Genomic DNA, 18,717 nt, shown 5'->3' with positions numbered 1-18,717 from the left:
CCGCCCCGCGGCGCGGCGGCGGCATCGGCGCGTGCCCCCTCGCCCGCGCGGCGCTGCCCGGCACGCGGGGCGGGGGGGGCCATGGACGGCGGCCGCCGCGGGACACAAAGGACGTTGCGGCGGCGGCGGGCGACGCGGCGCGGGGCCATGGCGGCGGCGGCGGTGGCGGGGCCGGGCATCGGAGGTGGCGGCGGCGGCCCGCGGTACAGCCTGCTGGCCGAGATCGGCCGCGGCGCCTACGGCGTGGTGTACGAGGCGGTGTCGGGCCGCAGCGGCGCCCGGCTGGCGGTGAAGCGGATCCGCTGCGACGCTCCCGAGAACGTGGAGCTGGCGCTGGCCGAGTTCTGGGCCCTGACGAGCCTCCGGCGGCAGCACCCCAACGTGGTGCGCTTTGAGGAGTGCGTCCTGCAGCGGCACGGCCTGGGGCAGCGCATGAGCCACGGCAACAAGCGCAGCCAGCTCTACCTGCGCCTCGTCGAGACCTCCCTCAAAGGTACCGGCACCCCCGGGGCATCTCCGGCAAGGCCCCAGCGCCCTCCTGGGGCACCTCCCCGGCTGCCCTCCCCCGCCCAGGGCCTCCAGGGTCCCTGTTCCTGATACCCGTGTCACCCATCCTTACCCCTGAGCACCTGGATCTGCCACCTTCCTGCTGCCATCGATGGCCCCCACACCCAGATCCTCCTGCCCCACTCCCGGGTTACATCCGCGGAGCAGGTTGACTGCTGGGATGCCCCGTGCAGGACATCTTGGTTATGTCTTCCTTCTCCATGGCACCCTTCCACAATACCTGCACCTCAGGCACTGTCGCTGCCCTTGCTTGCTCCCCATCACCCTATTGCTCAAATCCTTCCTGGGCATTAAGACCACCCTGCACTTAACACCACTCAAAACTCCCCCCAGCTCTCACAGTGCCCTTCTTCTCGCCTTGGCTCACTGCTTTTCAGATTAACCACCTCTGGGCTCTCCTCACTGTGCCCCTGAGCACCAATCACCCCTGCACTCTTTGGGTCCTCCCTGGGATATCTGCTCTAGGCTTCCTCACATCACCCATCCCTGCAGGGCTCCCCCACAGGGTTCCTTTGCTGCCAGTTGCTCTGAACACACCTGAGGGGCCCATGTTCCTGTCCCCCATTGTTGTGCCATCCTCTCCACTCTTGTTCCTGTATGAAGCTCCCAGGAAACCATTCCCTAAACCCCACCAGTGTCTTGCAGCCAGTGGGGTCCCACCACATGCACTGTAGTCCTGCTCCCAGTCCTGAGGGGCCCTGTTGTCACGTCCAGGCTCAAACCCAGCCCTTGGGGAAGACATCCCTGTGTGCTGGACCCCTGACTTGCACCGACTCATCCTCCCTTACACCTTAAATCCTGAGGTTCTATTTGCTGCCCTGACCTGTGCCACAGTCCATATGCACATCCCACAGGGACCTTCACAGCCTGTGCCCCAGTCACACCAAGGGGACATCTCTCCCTCTCTGCCCAATGTACTGTCCCATCTCTGATCACCCCAGGGCTGCAGCCTATTATGGCTCAAGATCTCACAGCTTTAGGACTGTTCCCATGGCCACCCCATTGCTGGCTCTATGGGAACAGCCCTGGAAGCTCTAATGGCTATAGCCTGGGCTGATACACTCATTTTCCCCTGGGGTCCCTCAGCAGCATCATGGGGCTGTCAGGGGTCACCTCCTGTCACAGCCAATGGTTGTGATGGTAACATCTCCAAAATGCTCCCTCCCTCCCTTTGCTCTCTTAGCTGCTTGTCAGACCCACCTTTGCCAATGTGCTGTGAAGATGTGGAAAAATACTGGAGCCCTGATGCCCCTGTGCCCCCCAGCCTGCTGTGAGCAGAGCCAATCACCCCAATCCTTCCTTCCCCAAACTTGTGTGCCGGGATTCCTGTCAGCTCCTTGGGGTGCCCAGTCTCCCTGAGCCCCCAGACCCTGTGCTAGGCACAGAGTTCATGCAAAGCTCCTGAAATCTTTGGGTAAACCTGTGACTCTGACTGTCCCTGCCTTGCCTGTCCCCTCTATCTGTGGTGGGTGGACATGTCCAGACCTGCCTAGGGAGACCTGCATCCCAGCTCCTGCTCTTCCTTCACACAACCACCCAAGGGAGGCTCCCTGAGAAGTGTCCAAATTCCTGTACAGCCAGGGCACGCAGTTCCCTGGGAGCAGAGCCAACTCTTCCCTTTGGGTGTGTGTCCAGTTGTAGCAGGAATGGGGCTGCCCCCCCTCTGTGATGTTGCACATTCTGAGGAGAAGTGGCTTGGCTTTGGGAAAGGTCTTGGGTAGCTGGAGGTGCTCCATCTCCGGGTGGGGAAGGAGACACTTAGATGCCCCGTCTCTAGGTGGGGGCTGAGCCTCCTGAATTCACAGCAGTGGGGAAGGCTTTGCATGCTCTGGTCCTGCTGCAGGCCCTCAAGGGGAGCGGAGCTAGGTTGTGCATCCCCAGTCTGGACAGGAGTAGCTCCTAAAACCAAGCTGGAGCACATTCTCCTTTCTGTCTGCCAGGCTGCCCTCGGGGCTGTGTTGTGCCAGGCAGCCTGTGCTTGCTGCCTTCCCAAGCCTTGGGTCTGATAGATGTAAATAAATATTTTCAAAACAAAAGCTGGAGCTGGATGAGCCCTGCAGGTCTCCTGCCCTCCTTCCCTGCCGGCAGCAGAGCTGGAGCTGTGGCGGTGGCCGTGGAGCTGTGCTGCCGTGCCATTCTGCACGACCGCAGCTGGGCTATTTACGGGCCAGCGCAGATGCTGTGCCAACGTGCTGGGGCTCAGGGCATGGCGAGGATTAATCCGAGACTTTCTGAATTGGGAGCACAACTGCCGGGATACCAGGCGGGGTTTGGTCTCAGCTATGCACAGAGCCTGAACCTTTATCATTTTAACGAGATGTGAAGTAATTAAATTTAAGGGCAGGATGTGAAAAGGAAGGTGAAAGCTTGGTGCTGAGCTGGAGGAGAGGCATGTACCCGAGCAATGTGCTCAGAGCCCTGACACAGGAGCACCTCCAGTGCTTGTGCACATCACATGCCCCTCTAGTTCCTAACTAGAGCAGTGACAGAGCTGCCTGAAGTGAACAGGTATAAGGTGTTGCTTCCTGTTCCTCCCATATCATCTGTGGGTCCATCACCCTGCCACCAGCACTCAGCCTCACTCATGGGCTGCCCTGGCATCACCTACCTTTGTTGCCATCATTCCAACTGCCTAGAATTCCATTCTGCCAGCTCCTGTCTCTCTGGTGCAGCCTCTGTGCACAGAGGGAGTCAGAGGTTGCATGTGATGGTGGGCATTGGGGGTGCTGCTTCTGCTCTCACTGGATTTTTATTTCCCGGGTGAAGCTGAGCAAATCGGCACGCTGCTAATGAGCTCCCCAGGATGGGGTGGGGGAGGTGTGTGTATGCTGCTGGAAAGATGGAGTGTGAGTGTTTGCCATCCTGTGTTTGGGCAGGGAGCACATGGGGATGCTGGCTTAGTGATAGAGAACAGGTCCAGCCTGTCATTGGCATCTCCTCAGCTCTTGACTGCTTGTCTTCAGTTTGCTTCATCTTTAGGGAGTGCCTTGCCAGCTCTTTATGTTTAAAGATGTTTGTTTTGAAGGCAGGAAGATGATTTAACAACTAAAACACTTTCAGATTATAGAAAGAAAATGAGGAAAATGAGGCTTTTGGCTTAAGCCTCTACTCTCAGTGCTCCACCCAAAGTGAAGTGCCTGGTGCTCACAGCTACTGCTGGATCCCCATCATCTTTCATGCCCTTGCTGAGGTTCGGGGGCCAAGTTTTAGATCAGAGCCTTCCTTATGCTAAAAACAAACCTTGGCTTGTCAGAGCTAACATGTCCTGGCTGCTGAGCGTGTTTGAGCCACTTCCTGTGGGAAGGGGCTGCCAGCAGTGCTGTGTGGATGCTCCCACCTGGCTGTGTGTGAGGGATGTGGGGCTCTGCCATGCTCCCTGTCATGGTTTGATTCCTGGCAGAGAAGAAACAGGCACTCCTGCTCCTTGTGTTGGGGCTGTATGGCTGCAGAGGGGAGCAGGGAGGCCAAACCCTGTGTCCTGCTGTGATGTCCCTAGGGTTTATCAAATCAAGATGGTGGCTGCTGTGTGAGCTGGAGCTCTCCTGGCTGTGCCAAGGCCTCTGCTCCCAGGACAAGCAGCCTCTCCTTCAGTTTCTGTGCTGTCATGCCAAAGGTAGCTTGCATCAGAGAAACTGCTTTTCCTGGTCAGCATTTTGGTCTCCAGAGCCAAGCTGTTCTGTGCTGTTCCCAGCTGGCCCTCGGGCTTTCAATGGTGAGCCTCCTTCGAGTCAGATGAGACCCCCAAAGTGCATCCAGTATCCTGTGTAACTCCATCCTGTTCTTTCATCCCCCAGATCTAACCTTCAGACCTAATCTCAGCAAAAGATTGTTGAGGATGGGGAGGTGCAGCCAAATCCTTCTGTTGTGCAGATTTCCATTTCCATAGCAGTAGCCATGGATACAGACTGTTTGTGCAAATAACCAATATTCCCACCCACACCAACTGCTGACCAGTGCAGCCCAGGGCTGAGTGTCCCTGGTAGTCTTTGGCTTTACCTGCTGCTGGAAGCTTTTTGCTTTCCCAGATGCTCTCTAGGGCTTTGCTCAAACAAAACCCAACTTTGTCAAATGGGTGGAGTGATTTAACTGCTTTCAAAAACACTTGAGTTTGGCTGTGGGACTTTAACTGTGGCAAAGGTGAGTGGTATCCTCCAGCTTCTCTCTTATAGTGCTTGAGGATAAAAAAAAATCAATTTCTAGAGCAAAATTATGCTCTGGTGGTACATTCAGGCTCTGCCAATCACCTGGGGGCTCTCTGGAGGAGACTTGGGGTCTGACTGTGGGGTTTGCATTCCTGGCATCAGCTAATGGGGATGGGTCTGTTGCCAATGCTCCCTGGGGCATCCTGGCATCCCTGGGGAGTACCAGTGGCAGACCTGGCCCCATTAACTGATACGATGCTGTCATGTTCTTCACATGTCTGATTGATGTGCAAGAGAGTCCTTCCTTAGGCAGGAGTTTTATAAAGTCTGAGGTGCTCTGAGCTTGAAGAGTTCAGTTTGATGTCTGGTAAAGGTAGAAGCTGTTTGGGGTGTAATACTGAGTAGTAGGAGTACTTATAGTCACAAGTGTGGCTGAAATTACACTCAGCAAACATTGTTTGCAGCTTGGACCTCCAGTTTCCTCTCATTAAAAACTTGTTGACACTTAATAAAAGCTGGATGAAGTGGCAGAGTTTCCCCAGCACAAATACAATCCTTAAATGTACAAAATTGGTTGGGGAAGACCCAGTGGGCCATAGGGCTTGGACACTGGTGTGACGACTCTTGGCAAGACTGTGCTGGCACGGTGTTAAGGGCTGTGATTTACTCCCTGTGTGCAGTTCCAGTAAAGTATATGGAATGAACAGCCAGCCTTTGCCTCCTGCAGCAGAGCTCAGGTGGAAGAGGAGGCATTCATAAAAGTGTTTTTTTTATTTTTTTTTTCCTGTGGACTCACTGTTAATTGTGCTTTTAGCCTCTGCTGCTTTGGCTGTCAGAGCCTGGGGAGAATAGCCTGATGGTAGGACTAAAGAAGATGTGTTCTCTGCACTTTGCTGGGAGGAAGTCCCTGAGCTGGCTCTCAGCAGTGGGTTTGGATGAACGTGGTGCTGGTGTGTCGTGCTCAACAGGATCCCAAAGTGCTTGAAGCCACAGCAGTGCCACCATCACTGCTGGTGCCCTGCATTGCCATAGGTCCCGGTCACATTCCCCAAATTTTTGCTATCCACATAAACCAGACCTGTTCCTCAGCCATCCTGGGGTTAGTATGTTTGAAATGTGTCTAAAAAACCCACTCTTTTATCCCTTTTGGTCAGGTGAGAGGATCCTGGGCTATGCAGAGGAACCTTGCTACCTGTGGTTTGTCATGGAGTTCTGTGAAGGGGGAGACCTCAACCAGTACGTGCTGTCCCGAAGGCCCGACCCAGCCACCAACAAGAGCTTCATGCTGCAGCTGACCAGTGCCATTGCCTTCCTGCACAAGAACCACATTGTCCACCGGGACCTGAAGCCAGACAACATCCTGATAACTGAGAAATCTGGCACCCCTGTGCTCAAGGTGGCAGACTTTGGGCTGAGCAAGGTCTGTGCTGGCCTGACTGCTCGGGGCAAGGAGGGTGCGCATGAGAACAAAAATGTGAATGTGAACAAGTACTGGCTGTCCTCAGCCTGTGGCTCTGACTTCTACATGGCACCCGAGGTGTGGGAGGGGCACTACACTGCCAAGGCTGACATCTTCGCCCTCGGCATCATCATCTGGGCCATGATTGAGAGGATCACTTTCATTGATGCCGAGACCAAGAAGGAGCTGCTGGGGACTTATATCAAGCAGGGGACCGAGATTGTGCCCGTTGGGGAAGCGCTGCTAGAAAACCCAAAGATGGAGCTGCACATCCCTCAGAAACGCAGGACTTCCATGTCTGAGGGGATCAAGCAGCTCCTGAAAGACATGTTGGCTGCTAACCCGCAGGATCGACCTGATGCCTTTGAGCTTGAAACCAGAATGGACCAGGTTACATGTGCTGCTTAAATTCAGGGCAGGGCACCGCTGTGCTTTGCAGCTGGGTAAGTGATTCGCACTTTTTGTCTTATTTCTGTCACCTTTACTGGTCCAATGGTGCACTTTGTAGTGGCACAAAGGAGTCTTTTATGTTCCTAGAGCTATTTCTGTAGTGACTCATCAGAGCACTGCTTCTGAGGTTGTTTTCACCTATTCTACTGCAAAAATAAAGTAGAGGTGAGAAATAGAATTAGCAGCTGCACATGCTGTCACTGCCCCAGGGTCCAGTGGAGCTGGAAGGGCTGGGCAGGAGCCTTGTTCCTCAGAGGTGCTGGCCAGTGTCTGAGACAGGCTGGGGCACAGTGGAGACACCTGCAAGCGCTTGGTTTAAGCTTTGGGGACATCTGTCTCTCTCAGGGTCAGGGAGGAATCTGCCAGTTCTGCCTCCTTTGCTGTGTGATGTAATTTCCATGGTCTGTGCTGGAACTCCTTATCTAGTACCATCCCCTTCCCTGGTGACATTTGGACAGGACACCTCAGGGCCCATCTGGCTCAGTGGGTAGGCACCAAGTAGCACATCTGTCTTGGCACAAAACTCTTTGCTTTCACCTACAAGGCACATGGGTCCATCTTGTGGCTCTGTTTCATTTCCCTATTAAAGGCAGGACTTCCCTTTGGTGTGAATGTCAGTGGCCCAAACCCAGGAGATACTTTGGTCTCCAGCATGTGTGTTTGTAGACCTGTGTCTACTCAGGAAGGAAGCTTAAAAACAGCTCTGCTCAGACTGAGCTCAGCTCTGTCCAAACAGAGTCCCCTCCCTTTTCCCCGCCCCGCTAAACAGTCTCAAGCTCAGAGGTCCTGATCCTGAGGCCTGGGTGGTCACACATGGTCTGGAAGGACCCCCAGGGATGTGATGCAGCTGACAGTGTAACTCCCAGTGACACAGCAGGACTGGGAGGTGTTGCCTAAATGGCAAAGCTGTCTGTAAACAGGAGCTGTTACTAGGGATTCTCCCAGCCAAACATTTCAATGAAACTGAAGAATTACATATTACCAGGGGTGAGGCTGACGTCTTTCCAGCCCACATCCTTTCTCAGGCTCCTGCAGAGCTGCCTGCCCATCACTGGTCCCAGGAGATCTTTGACAGCCTGCCTGTGTCAGGTGTTGCCATCAAAGCTTGGGCCACAGCCCTCAGCTCACCCCAAAACCACACACAGCCAGCTGGACTGGAGCTGATCATGGATGCAAGGGGGCAAAGAGGGAGGAAAACGTGTCCCTGGCCAGCACTCACCAGTCCTCAGCTGATGGCTGTTTGCTTGTCCAGTGCTGAGAACAAGCCTCCAGCAGCAGGTGGTAGGGAAGGTGCAGGTATTTTGGTGAGTTTTGCTAAAACCCCTCATTGCTGCCACCTGAGGGTTTCTGAGCTTATGGAAAACGCTGTGGTGCCTGACCCCCCTCTCTCTGTGTGCCCAGGTACACTCTGTGCTGTATGTAGAGAAATAGGATGGAAGTGAAAAGAGCCATTGGCTGGGTCTTGTTCTTCTCTGTTGGTTTGTCTACACTGGTCCACAGACCATCCCCTCTGCACTTTTCCATGCACAAAATACTTAACACCTATCTCAACTGGTTCAAGCACTGCTGCCTGGGGCTGCATACTGGTCCCAGTGCAAGTGTGGGCTGGGGATTAGGGTGGGGGAGTGAATCTGTGGAAATGCGAGCCCTTAAGATGGGTGTGCTCCAGCCCCGGGCCAAGAGCAGACACCCTGCCTTGTGCCCCGGGGCGAGGCGTGGGGCAGTGGGAGCAGCTCTGCCGCACGAGGAGGGTCAGGCAGGGCTCTGCCATCTGCGCTGGCTCTGTGCTGACACGATGCTGCTGCGTTATGCAACCAGCCCCTGCCCTCGGGGGAAAATTCATCCTGCGCAGATCTGCGGAATAGTACATGAAGGGATAACAAACACCGAGGGGACAGTCCTACCCCGCGGCTGTTTGCTCAAACCCAGCTGCCTTCTGCAGCCCCCCCCCCAGCACACACACACTCCATCCGTGAGTCTGCACCGATCACTCCGTCGTGACACAGCTGCAGCAGCCAGGGATGCTCTTACATAACCCAGCCTGGCACATGGAGCGTGGTCGCTTGGCCCAGATAGAGCCCAGCACCAGCCATATGTTCTCTGCAAACCCACAGTGTTCCTCCACCTCACTTGTGGGGCAGACAGAATATTTGGTGTGCTCTACCGTACGGTTTTCCTGGTGTAGTTGTGCATTCAAAATTCAAATCTCAATCAGCCTTCTTCTGGCTGCTATTAAATGCAAATCTTAAATTGGAAACCTGCTTGAGAAGCTTAAAATGGGATTTAGAGCAGAGCCTGAATTCTGCTCTCAGGTAATTTTAGTTGACCGAGAAACTCACGTAACCTCTTCCAACTTATTTGTGGCACTGGCGTGTAGCTTTGCTATGCTGGGTTATGCAGCAGATTCTTCCCCAGGATGGCTCATGAACCCTGCTCAGCCTTGGTTCATGTCATAACCTGGAAAACTCTAACCCTCCCTGAGCCAGGGAGTTGGATTTTTGCTTATTCTTTGCTATGCCACTGACCTCTTCAGATTTCGCTTCATGTCTCAGTAGCTTTGCCTTTTCTTCTGTCATGGATGCTGCACACACCTGAGAGCTTCATGCTCTGTTACTCTTCCAAAATGCAGATAGCAAATGTCAGTCTCAGACAGGAAAGTGTTTTTGGCTTGGTTTATGCTGGACACTGGGCTGCCTGAGGTGGAGATGACTCCTTGACTTCTTATCTCCTTGCTCTTCCCACTGCTGGTGGTCTGGTGGCAATAGTTCCAGCAGAGATGGGCAGAGGGGAAAACAAAGGTATTCTCTCTTTAATTTGAACATTTCTTCCCTACCTTCTGCAAATGTTTAGATATAGCTAAGTTTATCTACAGTTCTCTAGAGTTGCTGGCAAAAGCTGCCTTTTGGGCAAAGAGGACAAAAGCCTTTCTAGTGCAATTAGGGAGTGGCTGGGCTGTGCTGGGTATCTGCTGGGTCTCTGTGTGATAGCCCAGCACTGACTGCACTACCCACTAAGGGAGTATTTCACCCCTCCTTCACACTAATGGAAAGCTGGAATGACTCTCCTTTCCTGCAATGTGACATCTTTCTTTCTGTGTCGACTTTGTAGTTGCCCTCCAGGTTCCCTGGGGATGGTGAGGGTCCTCCTGGAGATGCTGCTCCTCTGATGGACTGGGTTTGTGCAACCCTTAGGTTGCAGAGGAAAAAGGTGCAGTGGCAGTGTCTCCCTTTGCTGCTCACTGCAGTGACACAGGGGCCTTGGCCACAGAAACACAAGGGACAAGTGTATAGCATCACCCACCACAGTTAAGTGTTTAAGAAACTTTGTAGTTTTGATTCACACAGGACATCAAACTCCAATTGCTGTGATCAGTGTAGAGGCAGTTTGTTCTGGTAGATTGTATTCCATATTTTCACTTGTGGGTAAAATGCTCTGATTTTGGGTGGATGCTCAAGATGAATGGCAAGAATCCGTGCAGGCTGCAGCATCTCGGGGGCTGTCATGAGCAGGCGGGTGTTCAATAGCTGTGGCCAGTCTGGTTCTCTCCAGCTCTCCTCTGTCACTGGGTTTGATTATTCCAGTTTCAGCTGAAAGTGGCTGTTTGTATTTCCATTGTTCTGCTCTTTGCATTTCCAACGTGCACCAGGAGCTGAACAAGCTGAACAAGCTCATCTGCTCACCCTGCATGATGGTGTCTATCCTGGCCAGAGCTCTCTGGTGCTGTGCCCAACCACTCCCAGCACTGCTGATAAACTGCTGCCCTGTGGAATTTCAGAGCTGGAGGATGGACAGGGATCAGGGACACAGCAGCAGCTCCGAGAGCTGTCAGTGAACAGGGGCTGCTGCGTCAAATTAGATGTTGTCTGTTAGTATCACTCAGCTGAAGTTTTACTCACTGGCCAGTTAAAGGACAGCAATTTAATTCCTGAAACAAAGTTGGTTTTGACTTTGGACAGTTTTCAGTGTGGTTTGTGGATCTTGGCATGGACAAAAGCCACAGGACAGTAAAAGCAAGGTCAGTTCCTCTTCTCATAACTGTAGAATGCAGCATCACAGGGTCCATCCCATAGAGTGGTGACACCCTTCTGTTGATTCTACCTGGGGTGAAATGAAGCCCTGAGAGTGACCTGGACCATGTCACCTCTGGCCAATTGTATTGGTGTTTGTGTTTGCTCAGTGTCACCCCTGCTTTGCCTTCTGGGGAGGTCACTGCAGTTGGATGTAAGGATGCACACAAGGAATGCGTCACAAGTATAGGTACAGAGCATGAGGGAAGGCTCAGGAGATAAATCAGGCACTCAGCCCCCTTCCCTTGCACTCTGTGTTCCCACACAGGGGCAGATGACATGGTTAACACGAGGAGGTGAGGGGTTATCTCTCCCTCCTCTGCAGAGTCCTCTCTGCCGCCGCCCCTCTGTGTGACCGACACGCTGGTGTCATCTTGCGTGCTGGGTGCGAGGTCCATGGGCTGCTGGTTCACATCCTGCTGATGCCGAATGAACATTCGAGCTGATTAAAACTATAAGTGGCATCAGTGGAGGGATTAAATGCTCTTGAACAAGCCCCTGCAAAAACGTGCGTCAGTGGGGTGAGCTCTCCTGCCTCAGAGCAGTGAGCTCAGGGCTACTCGAGCAAGCGCCTTCCCTGAAAATGTTCCTACTCCAGGGAAGCACAAACAGAAACCCTGCCCTACTTGCTAATGAAGCTGCATAATAGGAGAAATCTTCCAGAAGAATCCTTGTGTGTTTGCCATGACCTGATGTCTGTGTGCCTCTTGCCTCCTCAAACAGAAAGGCTTTATTCTGATGGCAGCCTGCAAAAGTGGCTTCCATTGGTTAGCCTCTCCTGGAAAGGAGTGTGCCCACGACCCTGCCTTCTGCTCTGAGCAGCCTTGTCCTTTAGAAATGTGTTCCTCAGACAGGGATTTCTTTAATGAGATTTCCTAGGGCCAAGGGATTGGAGTAATTTCCCAGGCAATGGCATTTTTTGTGCAGCGGGTCTTTCCCACTGCTCCCTTGGTGTGTCTCTGCAGAGCCCCTTGCTTATCCCTGGTGGGGTGGGACCTGCCCCTGCTGAATGGGGAGCTAAATCCACCCCCCACATTTTTTTCCCATGTAACTGAGTATAGAGATCATGGACTACCCCCTCTGCTTCCCAGCAGAACCACTGCCCTCAGCTCTGCTGGTGCCTCCTTGAGTTTGGAACATCCTAAAGGATGTATTTTCAGTACAGAAGTGACATCATGTGTACGTGTGTGCTGTTCTTCTGCTGTTCACAGGGAATGTTCTGGGTTGCAAACAAATTGTGTGGAAGATGCTGGTGGCTTATGTGCAGAGTTGAACATTCCCATGTCCCTGAGCTCAGAGGACAGGAGGGTGCCAGGGCTGTGGATGAATGGGTGCAGCACCTCTGCTGCTGCAGGGACTATGGGGGTTGTGGTGTGTTGAGGCTTTGGCTAAAGCAGGGATTGGTGCAGCAAATACCTGCCTGTTCTACTCTAAAACCCCTGTCACTGAGTATTGTTGTGGGCTGAGCTGCAAACCTCTCCTGTTCTGCTTCCATTTGCACCAGCCTGGATTTTACCTTCTGCAGAGCCACTCGCAATGTCTGAGCTGCTGCTGACGCAGGGGGTGAGTGGTGCAGGGCATCTCTGGGGTTGCAGCTTGTTCCATCTTTCCTGATGGAGTACGGAGAGCCAGCACTCATTGACGTGTCACATGTACTCTCAAGGCCAGGCTCTGCTGTGGGAACACTTATCCTTGTTCCAGCAGGAGCTGTGTGGGATGGGGCTGTGTTGTGGAGGTGTGGGGAGATGCTCAGCCCCAGCCAGCCTGTCCCAGCTCAGCCCCTGCCCTGGGGCAGCTGGACATGTGCTGTCCTTGGCAGTGTGCTCCATTATGCTGCTGTCTGAATCCCTCTGGGGAAAAAACTGACTGTAAACTGAGCCCAATTCCTATCTGGATCAATAGCAAAAGCACTGGGCAGTAGAGAGATGTGGCAGCACTCGTTTTGGACTAACTGGGATAAGTGGGCAGGTGGCAGGAGTGGTGTCCTACACCCCTTCCATCCAGCAGCCAATTCCTGGAGTCACAATGTAGTAACTGAGACAAATCACTGACAAGCCTGACCTCTCTTTCTCCTCTTTTTTCTTGCAGATTTATTTACCAGGGACCCATAATCTCCATTATTTACGTGCAACAAGGAAGTCAAAGATAAGGGAAGATGATGATACAGAAGATCCCTGGTCTGCAGGATCTCTGGCAATGTGAAATATTTGGGTGTTACTTTTTGTGTTGGGAAGGGGTGTTGTGGGGGTGTGGGAGGGGGCTTCAGGGGCCTGTGGAAAAACACAAGCTGGCAGCTGTCACACTCATGAGACTTTGAAACAAGATCCAGAGAGCAGAGCTGCCTTTGCCCAGCCCTCCCTATGTCTCCTGTGCTGCTGTTTGACTCAGTAGATGTTTCTAAGAATGTGGTTTCATAAAGAAGTGGGAACCAGCAGCCTGGTAGTGAGGTGTGCTGCCAGGCACCAGCTCCAAGTCTGGCTGGTCACAGTTTTGGGTTCAAAGCTATTGATTTTGCCTAGGGAAAATGGGAGCAAAGTGGTGGCAAGGTTTGCATTGGGAGTGCAGTGCTTTAGGAAAAATAAATCTCTTGGACCACATCTTGCAAACAGCTAAATAACTTCATAACAGGCAGCTCCTGAATAGGTGGTGCTGCCCAGGCTTGTGAGCAGCTGACATTAGGATAGAGTAGGATAAACAAGCTGGAAAGCCATTTGTCAAAGCAGGTCTTCCCAAGCTGGATTTTATGATCATCTTTGTTACTGTCTTTCTACATAGAGGGAACTGGGGAGCTGCTGAGTACATTTTCAGGTTGATATCATCCAAGAGAAACAGAAAGCAGTCCACTGCTCTGATCCATTTAATGCCAAACTTCAGTCGATAGGAACAATGCTGTGGAGAGAAGGAGGTTTGGCCTTAATGGGTCATGGGCTGGATTCTAGCCTCCCACAGGACACTTTTTTCCTGCTAGCTAATGATCTCCAGGAAGCAAAAGGCAATGCTGCAGTTCAGGGTGTGTTACAGTACAGCTCAGGTCAGGAGATTGGAACCTCAGGCTGAGCAGTTAATACTCATAGCAAAACTCCTATTCTCGGGCTGCCCTGTGTTGATGATCTTTAGACTTTGCTCACTGTAAATGCAATGTAAAGCACCACCTCTTCTCCACCCTGCAGCTTCTGAACCACCTAAAATGTTTCTCAGCAGGTGAAATCACCCAGCAGTGGTTTGAGAAGTGGGCTGGTCTGACCCAGCATCACTCCTGAGCAGTCTGGAGCTGGCCATGGGTAGGAAAGGGTCAGCCTGGCCCCTTCATCCCTGGCTGTGGGAACTGCTGGCCTACAGCTTTCCTCTGACATCACTGGAAGGTTCCTAACTGAAAGCACCTCCCTGTATCTCCTCAGTGTACTATGCTGACCTCACAGGAGTGAATGGCAAAGGAGGAAATTCAGGTGGGCTCAGGCAGAGCAGGGAAAGGATGGAGAGGCTTCTTTCTTCTCTTCCATCTATTCCAGGACACAAAGCTAGAGCTGTGGCTGCAGGAAGGCCTGGTCCTTCTTAGGAGGACCAGGAGGCTCTAGACTGGTTGTCTGTGACTTGTGAAGGTTTGGACAGCACAAATGCACTGCCAAGCCCTTGTTCTCACACCGTGCTTGTGTTTGTCCCTAGGGATGCTTCTGTGGGCTGTCACTGGGTGGGATTCCTCCAGCTTCCTGTGCTGCATCCCACAGGAAGGGGAGAGTGAACCATTTAGCTCACAAGTGCAGTGTTAGTGCCCTGATCACTGGACCATCCTTCCTCCACCTGGCAGAGCCTTTGCTCCTGACTGTTACAGCTGTTCTAACCAAACCCTGGCCTGAATGGGTGCAGTAAGAGGGCAGGAGGTGAAGCTGGAAGGCAGTGAGTGGATTGCCCTGTTCTTCTCAGGACAGGAGTGAGTCCAGCAGGCCCTGGGAGGGTCAGCCCTCTTGGTCCACTGCTATTTCAGGCCATCTTCAAACCACACGTCTCCACCTCAGCTTTTGCATTGCAGATGTGTTTTTCAAGCAGCTTGATGTTAGTGAGCTAGACCGTAGTGCCTTACTTAGGATTTAGCAAACACTTCCAAGGAGGGGTCCTAGGGCTGCTAGCCTTTGGCCAACATGGATGTTTCCCTGATTAGTTTGTCCTTTTAAGATCATTTCTCTCTGATTTTGCTGCTGTTTGTGCTCAACTCCCCAGACTATACAGGAACCTTGTGTTTACAGCTCCCTACATCTCTCCTTCAGTTACCTTGGCCCAGACCAGCACTTCCTCTAGAACAAGGTGGCAACAGAGAACAGCACAAACCTGCATATGCTGTGGGATGGAGAGTGTTTAAGCTTCTCTTCCCAGGTGGGTCTATTTGGGCTCACCAGCCCAGCTCCTGCAGGCCAAACTTCTTCCTCTGCTGTGGATGTTTGGCACTAAGGTGCACTGCTGGGAAAATCCAAGTTGAAGAAAGCAGCATCGAGCCTGTGGCCCATTTCCCAGCCCAGGGCCATGCTGTCTGTCTCTTCCTGGATGCAGTGAAGCTGAGCATCCAGGTGCTGGGGGTAGCTGGTTAGTCTGGGGGGAGCTAAGCCCCCCTTGCAGAACTCTCTGGGCTCGTGTGGCCCTAGATGGTGTCCACACCAGGAGAGTGATTGTATGAAACTGTTTACTTCTGATTTTGCTGTTTACAAGAGGGATGTGGGGTGGGTGGGGGGAACAAGCCAAGCCTCAGGAGGATTGGGCAACGTGTTATCTGCACCAGCCTGCAGCAAGGCCAACACCACCGGCATCATGCAGGTGTCACGGGGATCTCCCAGCCAGCTTTGGTCCATTGGGAGGAAAGCAGTGGTGGCTCTAGCCTAGAGGGGTTAGATTAGCTCCCCTATATCCCCTTGCTGCTGTGTTTGAGGTTCAGCAGTGCTAGTGACAGATAAGAGTTACCCCTGTGGTCTTCCTTTACTCCTCAGGACCCAGCTCCTTCACATATCACAGGCTCACAGAGCCTTTCTGGAGCAATAAGATGTAAAACAAGCATTACCATCGTGGAAATCCTCCGTTGTGTGCAGTGTCAGTTTCCTCCGTATGCAGTACGAGTCTGGGTTTAAGCCTGCCAAGTGTCACAGGGTATCTGCTGCAGGACACAAACTGGGATTTGTTTCCCTGGGCTTTCTGCAGGTCAGGAGAACAGGGAAACGTGCTGCTGCTTTCCTTCCTTACCCCAGACCTGTGCTGCCCAAGCCTCACACTACAGCTGCCCGGAGCAAGGGTACTCCTGGTCCCCTTTTTGGCAGTGCTGGCATGAGAGGGGTGAGTGGAGCTCAGCACCATGCTCCACTCCTCACAGCCCCATCCCATCAGCCAGGGCAGCACTGGGAAAGCAGAGCTCCCATTTCCTTTGCATCGGGATGCAGCCAATGCTTGGGATGCAGTACTTCTCTTCCCAATGTATACTGGCATGGGAAGAGTTGTGCTGGTGGCTCCTGTGCTCCCCAGCTGCTTACAGGCACATCCAGCATGTGGGTCCTTTAAGTCCAGAAGCATTTCACACTTCAGGGCAGGGTGTCTGGGGTGGTGGATGTAGCTGGAAGGGAAGTGCAGGGAGCTGCTCTCTTCCAGCTGTGATCTGCCAGATCATTTCTCTGCAGCCTGCCCAAGTGCTTTTAGCCCTGAGGGTGTGTCTAGGCTGCTGGAAGAGCTCACAGGGGCCACACAGAAGTGCCTGGTGTACCCAGGCCAGCATGGGTCTTCAACTCATCCAGCAGACAACAGCATCTTTGCAGGATGAGCTGCTTCACTACCACACCAGCAGGGTTCTGGGTGAGCCCCAGGATGGGGGCACCCTGCCCCAGCCCTGCTGAGGGCTCTCCCTGCTGCCCACAGCTCCTGTGATGAGCTAGCAAGAGCAGAAGGCTTAAACCCAGACTCTAAACTAAAGATAATATTAGTAAATAAATCTGTATTTTTCTTTTATTTCTTTTTTCTTTTTTTTTTTTTTTGCACAGAAGCTGGTAATCTAGGACCTATGTGTGAACAACTTTATATAAATATTTTTTGTACTTGGTTTACTTGGGTTGGTATGAAACGTTCTATTTAAGTTCTTTGAACACTGTGGATCCCCTGATGTGTATGAATGCAGAGGCTTTGTAAATTAAGGGACGTTTGTGTGAATAAAGCTATTTGATGGGGTTGAAAAGCCACACACAACTTGAAATGTGAGCTCTGTGTGTTTGTCCTTTGCTGGCAGCAGTGGGCAGACCAAGGCCCTAAAGCAGCTCTGGCTCCATCCTGGAGGGCAGGATCACCTAAACCCAGCTGGACCTGGGCTAGCTGGCCTGACCTCAGGGCTTAGGGTGCTAAACCAAGGCACCCTGGCCAGTGCCAACCAGAATGTGGCTCCCTGGCATGTGGCACTTGTGGCCCTTTATCTTTGCCGTGGATTAGGATTAGCCCTGCTCTTGATGCAGACACCAAGTAGGACATTGTGATTAGCAGGACCAGCAAGCTTGGCCTCTGCCTGCACAGAAACACCTCCCCATCCTGCTCTTTCCTCCCCATCTGGCCACAAACTGGCAACCCTATGGTTCAGGAGCCAGAAAGGATGAGCAGCCCCTCACCCAGCTGCCTGCCCACTCTGGAGGTGCCTGCAAACCCCACAAGAAAAATGCCCAGCACAACTACCCCTTGAGTAGCCACAGTTTCTCCCTTTGCACAGATCCTCTGCCCCAAATCCCAGATGACCAAGCTGCTCACAGCAGCTGGGAGCCTCCAGTGCCACAACTGCCATCCACGATGCGAAAAGCATCACGAGGCTGAGCCGCATCCTGCAGCCACGAGAAGCTTTCCTATATATGTGATGTTCCACAGGTGCCCAGCAGCCTGGGGCCACCCCGAGCCGGCGTGGGACACAGGATGTCCAGGCATCCAGGGGCTGTGCTCTGCTGCTCGCCAGCCCTTGCGTAACGGCCCTGCAGCCTCGCACGACCCGCGGCAGCCGCAGCGCCTGCACCGGGACGTGCTGGGCAGCCAGTCCTTCCCTCCCGCTCCCCCTGCGGCAGCCCCAGCACCGCGTGGCCGTGGGCTCCCCCCGCACGGCCGTCAGCATTGTGCTCCTTAATCGCTGCCGACAGGCACTTAAAATGGATGTTTTCAGCCCAGTGGGGCCGCGGGGATGCTGGTCGACCACAGCCGGAGTGATGCCAGAGCGGCCCCGCTCACTGGCTGGCAAGGGGGCCCCAAGCTGTGTTTCCTCACGCTTCCTGCTGGGTTATCTTGGGCACTCGCTGTGCAGCACCCACTGTGAGGGGCAGCCTGGGGTGCTGAAACATCCCCCCCAGTCCTGCCCAGAGCATGTGGCCTGCAGTCAGGGAAGGGGCTGCATTGCCTCCAGTCACACTGGCCCCCAGTGTGGGACAAACCCCGAGACTGTCCCTGTCCTGGTGACAGGTGCAGCTGCAGAGACTCACTGTGCTACACTGCTGTTCCCCACCAAATGCAGTCACCCCCAAAATCTCTGTCACAAGTGCTGTGGCACCTCCAAGAACACTTCTGCTCTTTCCCCTGGTTTAAGCTACACCGATGACAAGGATCATGTTGCCTCCAGGCTCGTGGCATCTTGTTCTTCTTTGTGACCAGACCCAAAATACACTCTGTGAGCTCCATGGCCTCCGATTCCCATCTCAGCCCTTGAAAATGGGGTGAAACTGAACCCCAGCAGGAGCTTGGGGCTGGAGCCTCTCACGTGTGCAGCAGGTGAGGAGCCGGTAAAAGCAGGTGACCGCACAGCACAGCTGAAAAGCACCATTAATGAGGAAGTTGATGTCAGTCACCAGGAGAGATGTTTCACTCTGGATTTGCTCTCTGGAGACCTGCTATTTCATATGCAAAGAGGTTTGCTGAACTCCACAAAGGTGCTTCAAGCATTTGACAGCTGACAGAATCCCCCAAGAGCCACCAGCCCTGTGCTCCTTGGGGTTTGGGAGTGGGGCTTGTGCTGGGGCAGAACTGCACGTGGCAAAGGCCACAGCCA

The 18,717-nt window shown here is 53.3% G+C and overlaps 1 protein-coding gene across 1 annotated transcript; it reads left to right on the top strand.

Moving 5' to 3' along the window:
* Positions 1–66: 66 nt before the first annotated feature.
* STK35 (serine/threonine kinase 35) lies at positions 67–16,902 on the top strand. The gene is made up of 3 exons (XM_086853343.1): positions 67–493; positions 5,864–6,611; positions 12,774–16,902. Exons 1-2 carry the CDS (start codon positions 82–84, stop codon positions 6,574–6,576), a joined length of 1,125 nt encoding a protein of 374 aa, XP_086709469.1. The 5' UTR covers positions 67–81; the 3' UTR covers positions 6,577–6,611; positions 12,774–16,902.
* The last annotated feature ends 1,815 nt before the right edge of the window (positions 16,903–18,717 follow it).

The sequence above is a fragment of the Cyanistes caeruleus genome, chromosome 16 (genome assembly GCF_971803275.1).
Source record: "Cyanistes caeruleus chromosome 16, bCyaCae1.hap1.1, whole genome shotgun sequence".
Taxonomy (NCBI): Eukaryota; Metazoa; Chordata; class Aves; order Passeriformes; family Paridae; genus Cyanistes; species Cyanistes caeruleus.
This window is presented reverse-complemented; position numbering and strand designations above follow the sequence as displayed.